A 13,978-nucleotide genomic window follows, 5' to 3' on the forward strand; every position below is an offset into this window, starting at 1 on the left:
GAAGGAGTTTCCCTCTTGTTGCCCAAGTTGGAGTGCAATGACACAATCTCAGCTCACTGCAACCTCCACCTCCCGAGTTCAAGTCATTCTCCTGCCTCAGCCTCCTGAGTAGCTGGGATTTCAGGCATGCGCCACCATACCAGCTAATTTGTATTTTTAGTAGAGACGGGGTTTCTCCATGTTGGTCAGGCTGGTCTTGCCTCAGATGATCCACCCGCCTTGGCCTCCCAAAGTGCTGGGATTACAGGTGTGAGCCACCATGCCGGACCACAAAAGAACTCTTGATGTAAAACAATGAGGTGAAGAGCAGTGAGGAATGTGGCTTCATTCATTTGTGTAAGGGCAGTTGGTTATTTACGTAGACAGAAAAGATAAAACTGCATGCCTATTTCACACCATTCATAAAACTTAATTTGGGATCACAAGCCTAATGGCAAAAGGAAAGAATTCGAATATAATAGGTGCTCTTTTCTTCATGGTATAACAGAAAAACACCTTTTAAATAAGAGACTTATAGAAGGAAACTATGTTTGATACTTGTTTAAAATCAGCAGCCATTTGTTCATCCAGAGATATTCTAAGTAAATGAAAAGTCAAGGTACACACTGGGTGAAGATATTTGTAACATACAGAAATGGCAAAGGATTAATACCTGGAATGTGTAATGATCAACAAATCAAAAAGAACAATATGATGAAAATTACAAAATATATTAATACATCAAAGAAATGTCCATACTCCTATGCTTATTGCATCTTGGCTACTATTCATAATAGCCAAAATATAGTCGCAACCTAAGTGTCCATCAATGGATGAATGAATAAAGAAAATGTGGTACATATACACAATGGAATGTTAATCAGCCATAAAAAAATGAAATCGTGTCAACTACAACATTATGGTTGGAAATGGAGGTGATTGTGTAACATAAAGTAATCCAAGAACAGAAGCACAAGTATCACATGTTCTTATTCACGTGTGGGAGCTGAAAGAGTGAATCTCACAAAGATAAAATGTAGGCTGGTGGTTACCAGAGGCCAAGAAGGGTGGAGGTGATGTGTGGTGAAGAGAGGTTGATTAATGGGTGCAAATACACACTTAGAAGAAATAAGACCTGGTGTTTGATCAGTAAGAAGATTATAGTTAACATTAAGAGATTGCACATTTCAAAATAGTTAGCAGGGAATAATTAGAATGATTCTAGATAAAAAAATAAATATTTAAAGTGATGGATATCCCAATTACTGTGATTTGATTATATAAATGTATGAAATCATCACATTTATCTGAAAAATATGTACATCTAATATGTATCAATCAATAAATAAATGTCACATTGAAAAATTTTAAATTATTTTCACATTGAAGTTAGGTTGACACAGTTATTTCAATTTATATCTCAGCTTACTCAACTGAATCTTCTTTGTAAGACTATATTAAATTCAGAGTAAATGAAAATATGAGCAATTGAATTTAGTGTTATGTGGGAGAAATGTTTTCTTTTGAATAAGACAGGAGCAATGCTTCTAGTTTATTATTATAAGAAAAAGTCTGTGATATTAAGTTCCCAAAATGTATCATCTTTTATATAAAATTCAGATCATATCAGAGCAGCCAATTTATACATGGATAAAGCACATAACAATTGAATGATGGTAATCCATTAAGCCAAAGTGTTTTATAACTTCAATAGCTAGTGAACATGTGGTGAGCACTTGTGTATGAACACATATAAAGTATGTATTTAAATGTGCACTCCATTAATTTTTTAATAAACCTTATGTGCTAACTTTAAAAAATTTATGATTATTTAAATTAGACACTAACAACTTCTTTAATTAACACTAAATTTCACATTATAACACAGGCATATTTTTAGCTCTTAGTGCTCGCTCTTCTGAAAATTGTTAATATGCTTATAGTTATATTTTTTACAGTGCAACATCCAAGTATGGAGGGACAATTCTACTAAATGGTATGCTGAAATAATTCTTTCTAGTGACTGAATGATGTTACTCTTATATATCAGACAGATCAATTTCCCCTAATAATAGGAAAATTTTAAAATGTCAAATAGCAGTAGTACTAAAAATCAGTTTCCTCATATATAACTAGTCAGCAATACTGAGAACCAATAATGTTTAGAAAATTAGGAAATACAGCTCAAATTATTTTATTATTAATTGGTTTAATTTTTAAAATATGTATCTGGTTGAATTAAGTATTCAATAATTCCTACTTACATTCATGAAAGTACTGAATCATGATGGGTGACTCTGTTGGAGTTTAGTTAATAACTAACTGGGCACATAGGAAAAAGAAAGATTGTGCCTCTTTAGGATAAAATAAGAAGAAGCCCAAATCTACCTGACCAGAAAAGGGAGACTGTTGTTCCAGTCAATGCTGAAGATTTTGTTTCTCTGAAACAAATTCAAAATAACAGCAAACCAATGTAAATGGGAGTATATGAGATCCACTTGAGATTCAGTTCATGGTTATCATCCAAGCTGTGCTCATGGACTAATAGGATGCAGTCTGGGCTGTTCAGGAGACTTTATGTTGTAAGTAATGTGACACTCATTCCAGTAACTTGTTTTCTATAAGTTCTCCAGTTACTTTACCATGAATATTGTTATTCTTTGCTGATCCACTCCTTTTCTTACACTCTCATATTTTTATAAAGTAGTAAGTGTGTATCTCTTTTAAAAATTTTGAAATAATTTAATTGACAAATAAATTTTAAAAATGACACACACATATGACAAATAAAACCTACAAAGCAGGAATCAATGGTAAATATATTACTCTCATTGCTATCTAATATGTGTAAATAATATAGGCATTGGAAAGTCTGTTACTAATACATTGATATTAGTTGGCTTACTTATCACCTACAATTAATGTCTACATATCTATATGTAGAAATTCTTTTTCCTAGTATGTTACTAATGCCTTCCTTCTATTAAGATGCTGTAATCTTGATCCTTCTTTCAGGTTTTATTTTTTTTTAAGGGAGAAAATATCAAAATGAGAATCAGGCTCTTCCAAACATTGTTTCCTATTACAAGCAGTAATTTATGTAGAAATTTTTGGTTTACTTTAGCAGAATTTCCACCTTTATAAGAAAAGACTTGGATGTCATGGTCTGATTTCTTGTTCCGAATAATTTTGTTACTCACTTCATAATGGGTTGATAAGGGCAAGCGAGAAAAAAAAAAGAGTCCAAACAACAGAAATGGAGAAACGGAAGTAGATCTTGTTTAAAAGAAGCTCAGTTGCTTTAATCTACTGAATGTCAGTCTGCTTTATACCATGGTGAAGTAGCTTGCATCAGACCCATCCCCTTGCTGAGAACAACTAAAAAAGCTGAATAACACCAAATTAATAACAGTTTGAAGGTTTTGGAGAGCAATCAAGGGAACCAAGATTAGAATGGCTATAATTCAAGAAAGAAGGGAAATATGTTATTCTGAGTCAGACATTTCCTGCTGCTTTTCCTTAGAGACATCCAACAACTTGCAGAGATCATAAGGATGAACAAATGAGCAGAAAATTGTGAAGAGAACTTACAGGAACCTTAGAATGCCAGAGCACCATGAATCTGAGTTTAGTCTACCCAGGCAGTCAGGCCTTGAGGAGTCAGGATACTGAGAAAAGGGAACCAGAGAAAAGGGAGCTTGAATAATATTAATTTTTTTGGAAATACACATCTGGTTGAATTAACTATTCAATAATTCCTTCTTACATTTATGAAAATGCTGAATCATGATGAGTCATTTATGTGTATACACATATGTATATGTATATGTATAGATGTATTATAAGGTATTAGCTCATGTAATTATGGAGGTTGGCAAGTCGAAAATCTGCAGAGGTGATGTCCAAGTTTCAGTATAATGGCTGAAAACTGCTATAGAGTCAAAAAGAGCTAATGTCCCTGTTCTCAAGTTGTCAAGGAGGATAATTCTGTCTTATTTAGGGGAAGATCAGCCTTTTATTCTATACAGGCCTTTAATTTTTTGGATAAGACCCACCCACATTATGGAGGGCAATCTGATTTACTCAGTCTAGTATCTAAATGTTAATCTTTACCAATTTAAATCAGAACTCATCCAAAGACATCTCCAGAGAAACACCCAGAAATATGTTTGACCAAATATCTGGACACCCCATGATCCAGTCAAATTGAAACATAAAATGAGCCATCACAGAATTTGAGTAATATGTACCTACAAATTTAAGAAGTAGAACTTTCATCAGTCTCATGTATTTTATAGACAGAAATTAGGAGTCCTGGGTCTGTCAAGTATAAAAGGTTCTGAAAAATTTATCAGTCTATCAGTTGAAACCCAGAACCAAAACACTGTCCTAAAGACTGAAAACCAGTCTCAAAAGACCTCAATTATTGATCGGGGCCATTTAGTCTGCTCCTATACTAATTGACTGTGAGGAAAATAAAACACCTCAGAGAAAGACGACATATCAAGAACAACCATGTGTTTTCATACACAATGTCCAACATTGACTAAAAAGTTACCAGGAATGTCGAAATACAAGAAAACATTTTTAACAAACAATAAAAAAATCAGTAGAAACACACACACAGGTAATTTAGATATTGGAGTTATTAGTTCATGATAACAATAATAATATTTTCAAAATCATATCTGACAATGAAATAAACTAGAATTGTGAGCAATAAATTAAAAATGGAAGCTTCATAACAAAAATATAAAATGAAATTAATAACTCAATAAATATAGTTATTAGCAGATTAGACACTGCAGAAGAGAGTTACTGAAATGGAAAATTGATTAATAGAACATATCATAACTATGAAGAAGAAAAAAGATGAATGATAGAAAAGAATATAAGTTAGATATGAAAAATGAAAAATTCTGATAAGTATGCAATTAAAAGCCCAACAAAAGGATAAATAAGAAATAGAGTAGAAACAATATTTAGTCTTGCCTGAAGCAATACTGATTGAAATTTTTTTCTAACTATGGAAAGACATCTAATAACAGATTTAAGTTGCTGTATGAATTACAAGCGAGACAACCACAACTAGACTAATGTAAACCAAATATAGTTTAAAGTCATAGTAGAAAAAAAAGAAACACACTCCAAGGTAAGTTTTAATGAACTCTTAACGAATAATGAATGCCAGAGAATAATAACATATATTTTTAAAGCATTCAGGAAAAAAATACCTTCCAACCTAGACTTTTATAACCAGTAAAACCATCTTTTTAAATGTAGGCAAGATAACGTTGTATTCAGACAAACAGTAAATGGAGATGTCATTGCAAGCAAAGTTACAGTAAAAGGAATGGCAAGGGGACAAACTTTGGCAAAAACAAAGTTATCCAAAATTGAAGTACAGAAATGTAGAAAGAACTGAAGAACAAAGAAACTTCTTGCTGAATATGTGGATCAATCTAAATATTAGCTGACTGTATAAATCAATATTATTCCTTGTGAAGTTTCTACACATATATAGAAATAAAATACATCAGAAGTAGCAATAACAGTAAGAGAATAGTGTAAAAGAATTTTTTCAATCCTTGTCTTTCTGAAAAGTGGAAAAGGTAATATAGCACTTCCTTCTTCTCTGTGGTTTCACTTTCCGGTTTCAGTATCCCAAGGTTTGCTCTGAAAATTCAATTATTATGTTAATTTTTTAATAAATTTATAATTTTTCTATTTAATTAATAGTTGTTTTTGTTAATATCTTATCGTGCCTAATTTCTAAAGTAAACTTTATCATATACACATATGTAAAGAAAAAAACACATAGGATTTGGTATTATCTGCAATTTCTGTATGCAGTAACAGTCTGGGATGTATCTTCCATGCATAATGGGGGACACTGTTATTTAGGGTACACTTTAATAAGATAAGGATGCATTAGTAATAACTAGACTAATCAACAAAATGATAATAAAATAATATATAAGTTAAAAGAGAACATAAAATATAGAAAAAATATTTGATTAGTTCAAAATTTAGCAATAAGTAAGAAATGACAAAAAGTAGAAAAATAGCAAATATTGAGATGACAGATTTAAAAGCAAATATACATTAAATGTAAACAAACTAAATACTTTCATTAAAAAACAAAGATTGTCATATTGCATAAAGCAATACCCTGTATGATTACCGGCCTTATTGGAAGGATACAGAAAGTTGCAAAGTAAAATAACAGATAAAACAGATTATACTAACCAAAAGAAGGCCAAAGTAGCTGTACTATAGTAGGCAAAGTAGATTTTATTGCAAGAGCATCATTAAAAATAAAGATATTTCATAATGAGTATGAAATATATATGCACTAAAAATTAGTACCTCAAAATATATAAGTAAATATGCTTACTTTTTATATATAAATATTTAATATATATTTATATATAAATATATTTATATACACTATATAATGTATAAATACACATTTATATATATAACATATAACTAATTTATAAATATATAACTATATCTGTGTAGTGAAACCACAGATAAAGAGGAAATGCTTTATATTACCTTTTCCACTTTTCAGAAAGGCAAGGATTGAAAAATAATATATGTATGTATAAATACATGTATGAGGGACATAATAGGAAGCCATGATTAGCCAACTTTTAAAGAGAAATGTATTGGCTCCATTTGCAAACATTTGGTTTGTAGGTTTTACTTAGAAAGTGCATATTCATATCCTAAAATTTTTTTTTTTCTATAATTGAAAAAGTATTCCTCTTTGATTCAGCATACAGGTTTGAAATAAATTTATTCAGAAAATTTATTTTTAAGCATACAAATCCATCCCTCAGCCAATAGAATGCATGAGGTCCCAATCAGATTGTCCTCACATCCAGTTAGTTCCTACTTTACCTTCCAGATATCAATATATAGTCCTATTATGGCCCACATTCTCCCTAAGTATGTGAAACATTATAAAATGCAATGTCTTTCTATTCTTATCATTCTTTGGTTTGGAGAATGCACTTTTTATAAAGGCCATTAGACTCTAAATCTTTGGAGAAAAATAATTTTTTTCATTCTGGAGCAGTGCTTATTACTCTTCTTTGGAGACTTAGACAACTTGGAGAATATAATTAAAGCTGTAGAAACTCATTCAAGAAAAATTGATGTACAAATAATCACAAACTGTGGGATAATATATTAGAAGTTCAAGAAAAAGTTCATTTATCGACTAGATTATGAATGCCTGATCTTTGTGTGGTTTCTTTTTATCTGTTTCTTAAGCCCCTTAGGAAAGAAAAAACATGTTATGCAAAGTTTAGAGCAAGACCTTTCCTTGGTTTAAAAATAGTAGCTCTAATTTTACTTACAGATCTTATTTAATGTGTAAATGCCTGGAAGCTAAAAGCAATGGAAAAAAATAAGAACAAAAATTATGCCTATGAAATACTTCTGTTTTTCAGGAAATTTTATTTTTATAAAATGCAGTTTAGAACAAATCTCAACATTATGACTTTATTCAAAAGAAAAATTAATAAATTTACCAATTCTTATTCAGAGGAAGATTGTACAGGTTATGTATTATTATAGAAGTTAAAAAAAATAAGCCTGAGAATACATAATTTCTCAATAAAGTTAGTTATCAATTTATTTTTCAGTAAAATAACATGAGCATTTACAAGTACAAGAAACTGTTCCTTCTGTGCAACTCGGCCAACTATCCCCATCAGAATAGGATTATCTATGTAGCCTTAAAAATGATATTTTCAAAAAAGTTGAGAGAGACTGAGCTATAAAGTAAATAGCTTTACAGTGTTGTCTGATTTAAAAATTGCTATATTTATTAAAAATTCAGAAATACAGAATTAAAGTAGACCATGATTATAATCTGCAGTTTTCAGATATAACAACTGTAATCATCTGTTGTATATCATTTAGATATTTTATGTATATTTTTAAAGATATCAAAACAAATAACACATGTATGGAAGATAGCTCAGCATTCTGTTTCAAAGTCACATTTTAAATTTCTTTAATAAGTGTCTAAAATTTACAAATGTACTACATAGTTTTTATGGCCACTGAAACAAATACAAGGAAGTTGGAGGAAATTTTAATAAATATTCTGCCATTTCAGCTCCATCACTATCCCCTGGACATATGAATAATATCAGCCTGACAGGTACGCTTGCACATCTTCCTCTGAATTGACGCTGGCATTTAAACAATTACATACACATACGGATTACTGTTTTTGTAACTGTTCATTTTGTAAAAAACGATTTTTAATATACTATCTATTATTTGTTTTTTTCCATCAGAATTCTTCCAGGCTAAGATATATAGACGTAACTAATTTTTACCAGTATATTAAAACTTAGACTTGCTTGAATTCCTTAAAATGTATTTATTTCTACAAGGTAGATTCGTAGGAGATGGGTTTCTGGGTCAGACATTGCATACATTTTTTGGTTTATTGTAATAGATATTGCCAGATAATTTCTCAATTTTAAAGGTTTTTACAGTTTTCAGAGTTATAAATGAAAGTTACCTTCCTAAACCCATAGGTTAGAGAACTTTAATTTTTTCAATCTGGTGGATAAAAACCATGTGGCATTATGACATTAATTATAATTTTCTGTCTCCTACTGAGATTGAGCAGGTTTCTTTTGGGTGTGAGTCATTTCGTTCATCTCTTCTGGAAATAGTTTTTCTTCTAAAAATATTTTTGCTATTTTTCAATAACTTTGTTTTGGTTATTTTCTCTTCTTTAAGTCAAATTATAGATGTATATTAGATATTTGAGATATTATTCTTTATATTTGCCATTGTTATAGGAAATATCCCACATTTCATCACTTTATTTTTTTTTGTCATTGTACTTTTTTTAACTTGTATATAATTAAATTTGTAATTTGAAGGAAACCTATACAATATTTTTCTTTCCTAGCCCAAGAATATAAAGATTCTCAAATACTTTAATTCTAACTTTCTGCTTGTCTCTTCTGAGTTAGTATTTGAAAGCAGTTTAAATCTCTCTTATTTTAAAAGCATACCATATTAGTCATTTTAAAACTATTATATATCAATAATGCTATTTACATTTACCAATGTTTTTAGCTAATTATTTGCCCTCCATTTTGGATTCAGTATTGTTCTAGCTGAAATTCGTCTTGTCGTCATTTGTTTCATATAATGTCTAAAATTATTATCTTGTTTCTTTATTCTTACTCTAAATTGCTATTTCAAGTAAATAAAGAATTCTAGGTTGAAAGTTATTTTTTCCTGAGCACTTTAAGATAACCATATTTACAGAACAAAATTGAAAGTTATAAATATTAATTCTTTTAATATTTGAAATTTTAAAATTTAAGCTTTGAAGAAAGTAGTGATTCTCCCAGTGAGGAGTTTGAGATCTGAGAACGGACATGAATGATGGATGCAGCTGAAAACCATCATTCTCAGCAAACTATCGCAAGAATAGAAAACTGAACACCACGTGTTGTCACTCATAGGTGGGAATTGAACAATGAGAACACTTGGACACAGAAAGGGGAACATCACACACTGGGGCCTGTTGTGGGGTTGGGGGAGGGGGGAGGGATAGCATTAGGAGATATACCTAATGTAATTGACGTGTTTATGGGTGCAGCACACCAACATGGGGACGGGTATACATATGTAACAAATCTGTACGTTATTCACATGTACCCTAGAACTTAAAGTATAATAAACAATAAAATAAAATAAAATATTGAAATCATAAAAAAATTATAAGTATTCATACTTTAAAAAATAATTTGACTAAAATAAGTGGGTATGTAAGGGGCATTGGAAGTTTTATAATTTCCTAATTATTAATATTAGGGACTCTGATGATATTTTTTAATTAATTGAGAAAGAAATCCTTAAGAATATTATTCAAAGTCATGGAATATTTTTGCTTTTTTAATGACTTATGAGATAATTCCAACCAATGCCCTAAAACAATAGATAAATTGAAAAATATATAAGTGGACAATATCTGCTTGAGATTATTGAGAGCTAATGTGATTGTAACTAGGAGATCTAGCAGAGGAGAAAGATTAGGCGAATATGCCAAATCCTGAGCAGGAATACAAAAGCAAATTCATCTTTCAGTTTTGTGTGTTGCTTGCTTTGGATGACTCACTTATTCACTCAGCTCTGGAAAACTTTCAGCCATTATCACTTATGCATCACCGTTTTCCCATTCTTTTCAGTTTCTTCTAGAATTTCTATTAGATATATGCTAAATTGTCTCCATCTATCTTCTATAGCTATTACAACCCTCTTCTTATTTCCATTTCTTCTATATTTTATTCCAGATTATTTTCTTATATATTATCCATGTAATGAATTCTTTTGAAAATTATCTTTAATCTACAAATTTTTGTGACCATTATTTACAGAAGTTTTATTTTGTTATTTTCCAAAATACCTCTTTTTGCTTCCATCATGTCATGTTCTGATTTTGATAGTTTACATAGTTTTAAATGTTTGTAGTTTCTTTTAGGTTGTTCAACTTTTTTCTCCTTCATGGACTTCCCTTTGTAGGGGTCTACTTATTTGTGTGGCTTGTAATTATTTTTATTATGATTTTGTCATCAGCAAGTGTTGCTCTCTGTGGGAGTTCCTTTCTCTCTGAATTTATACATAAGGCTAACTTTGTATAATACCTTCCTGGATCCTAGGAGTTTCACTAGTTGTGTACCAGGCTTTTTATTCATTTTTCAGCTTTGGGTCTTCTATTGTGCATAAGTGTATGCTCTGTACTCATTAAAGTTGCAAACCTAGGTTCTTGATTTTCTAACAATTCTGTCCAGTTTCATGGCTAGATAGCTAGCTTTTATATGGCTTTCATAAAGTACTGGATGTAGTTCTTCCTGTCCCCACTTCACAACTGGGATAATCCTCCAAGTTCCTAGACTTTAGGCAAAGAGACACAATTCCAGTCTCTCGCCTTTCATGGCTCTGAGTCCCATCTCCTGTTCCTACATGTACAACAAGCCTCAGAATTCAGTTCTTTGGGACCTTATTCTGGTTTGATAGAACTGTGGCCCACTTTGTCCTCAGCTGTTACTGTTTGACATTTTAAATTTCCTGTATGTATTTGGACTTTCAGATTCAAGCTCAGATATGCATTTAGTTAAAAAGAAAAATAGTCTATGGTTTTGAAGTAGAAAAATGGAAGTTTTCCCATATCATCTTAGATAGGCATATTGACATGATGTTTTCCCTAAGAAGCTCCTCAGCCTCTCATAAAAATATGCTGTTTATCCTTCACATGCCCTCCACTTTTCCCAGGTAAATATAAATATAGGTTCTCTATGTAACTATATGTAATATCATTATAACCTAATAACTCATGACATGTATTCTAGTAGTAACATTTTTCCATGCCTAATATTTATCATTTACATATTAAATTAAGCAATCATCCATAAATATATATTAATGGTTTATATACTGTTTAACATTTTATTCATTTTTGTATATACCGAATACTACCAACATGTGATAATAAAACAAACAGAAGATCATATATATAAGAGTACAATATTTCTTCATTCTTTCAACTACTATGTATTGAATGGCTGCTATATTCCAAGCGCGTAATAGGCACTTTAAATCACTGAATAAAACAGAAGATTTTTAATGTTATTTTATTCATGTGGGTGAAAAGAATGACCAGTTCTCTTGCCTTGGGAAGTGACATTGAGCAGAAGTAGTAGGAGCCATCCATGCAAAGACAGTTTAGAACCTCCTCTTTCATAGAATGAAAGCTTGACCTACAATCCAATCCTTCACTGGCATTTTTATGTTGGTGAGTGGTAATAAACATTAAATTGTCTCTGGTATTTTTACAGCTTAGCAAATGGAGTACCTTTGGAACTCTGGAAGTTATACCTCAGATTGAATTGGGAACACAGATGTTCTCGGTGGTGACAGAAGACGATTGTGAAATTCTTAAAATCCCAGCAAAGGGATATGCAAAGATAAAGGAGGTATGATGATATCTAATATTATATATAAACAGAAATTGGGCATAAACTCAAGCTGTATTTTGCTTCTGTAGACAAAGATATCCATATCTCTTTTACTTTTAACTTTAACTTAAGCTAGAGACATTAAAAAAGTGGTTTATTTGATGAAAATCACTTGAGTGCTGATGATAGGTAAGGTGTAAACAAAGGTCTCAATGAATATATTTTAGGTAATTTAAGAATACCCTTTGGCTTTTCATTAATTTTAAACTCATTCATTCATTCAACAAATATGTGTTTTGCATCTTCACAACATGTCATATGCTAAGAATAAAGAATACTAGAATAATAAGACAGATAATAGTACTGCTGCTTTCCCAGTCTCTATAGTCTGCTTAAGGAGGAAAAATACTTGAATGTGATTGGCATGATATTTCATAATTACAACAAACATCAAACTCAGAGCTGGATGAGTAAGTGATAACAACTTATTCTGATTCCTTAATTCTGCAGCTTCAAGATACTCATTTACTTAAAGTTTAATAATTTATTATCTTCTAATCGAATCCAAATTTTTTCTTGACTCCTATTTCTCCTCCTTTGGATAGCAGAGGAAGTTTGTATAAATAATGGGATTGAGGCTGGGGGCGGTGGCTCACGCCTGTAATCCCAGTACTTTGGGAGGCCAAGGCGGGTGGATCACCTGAGGTAAAGAGCTTGAGACCAGCCTGACCGACATGGAGAAACCCCATCTCTACTAAAAAGACAAAATTAGCTGGGTGTGGTGGCACATCCCCGTAATCCCAGCACTTTAGGAGACTGAAGCAGGCAGATCTCCTGAGGTAGAGAGTTGGAGACCAGCCCGACCAACATGGAGAAACCCTATCTCTACTAAAAATACAAAATTAGCCGGATGTGGTGGTGCATGCCTGTAATACCAGCAACTCGGAAGGCTGAAGCAGGAGAATTGCTTGAATCCGGGAAGTGGAGTTTGCGGTGAGGCGAGATCGCACCATTGCACTCCAGCCTGGGCAACAAGAGTGAAACTCCATCTCAAAAATAAATAAACAAAAAAATAATGGGATTGAAAGGTTTCCATGATCCTGCTGTTTCATCTTTTTTTAAATGAGCTTAAGCCAGATGCAGGTCCTGCAGAAAGCTGGTATAAACCATGGTTCAGCGCTCATGTGGAGTGGAGTTGAGAAGACACCTGTCTTCCTGGGTCTCCAGTGGTGGGGATTTCTTGTGATTTAGTGGTCACAGTGTCAGTAGTGCAAGTAATTCTCTCAGAATTCAACATTATTCCAAATCCCTGATGTTCATTTGTTTTGATTTTCAGAGTGCCTGGCTTTAACAAAAAATTCTGTATGTTTTGTTTTTATTTCCCAAATATCAGTACCAGTTACTTGATTTTATCAAACACAACTTTTCAGTTTAATCTTGACTATGACAGGGTTTTAAAAAACTCCTAAAACATTTATAAAAGTATAATATATAATGAAAGGCGAGCAAATATAATTTTAGTAAGTAGATCTGAAGATTAACATTTTAATATGTCTATGTAGCCACAGAGTAACGCTCTGATAAAATTCAGAGTATCCTATACTAACTTTTATTCATATGGCCTTTATTTTGCTTCTCTCACTATTTATCTATTTGCTATTTCTTTGATTTTAAATGGCCTATTATTAAAAATTTGATAATGACATTCTATTTCAGGAAAAAATAAAAATTGAAAATATGCAAAAGTTGAAATTAATCCATATGTGTCCTTATTATGAGGAATGGCCTACTTTATCCATATATGAGCTAATTGCACTCCTTAAATGGAAAAAATTTCCTCCAGGTCATGGTGAGTTTAATGCAATTTTGGATCATTTTGTTTGCATTCTGTTATATTATTGGAATTGAAATTCTTCATAGTTGTAACATTTTATACAATATTTCTTCATATAAATATTCTCTAATTTATTTGAGAATAACATTTGAATTGG

General features: G+C 31.5%; 1 protein-coding gene across 3 annotated transcripts in view; it reads left to right on the forward strand.

Annotated features, from left to right (window-relative positions):
* The window catches only part of CNBD1 (cyclic nucleotide binding domain containing 1), a 565,408-nt gene that overhangs the window by 396,874 nt on the left and 154,556 nt on the right, over window positions 1-13,978 (forward strand). For all 3 annotated transcript variants that reach the window (XM_023222920.2, XM_023222919.1, XM_023222918.1), the window contains exons 7-8: window positions 11,868-12,005; window positions 13,704-13,836. In XM_023222920.2, coding sequence (XP_023078688.1) covers window positions 11,868-12,005; window positions 13,704-13,836 — 271 coding nt within the window. The remainder of the gene's footprint in view (window positions 1-11,867; window positions 12,006-13,703; window positions 13,837-13,978) is intronic.

The sequence above is a fragment of the Piliocolobus tephrosceles genome, chromosome 7 (assembly GCF_002776525.5).
Source record: "Piliocolobus tephrosceles isolate RC106 chromosome 7, ASM277652v3, whole genome shotgun sequence".
Classification (NCBI taxonomy): Eukaryota; Metazoa; Chordata; class Mammalia; order Primates; family Cercopithecidae; genus Piliocolobus; species Piliocolobus tephrosceles.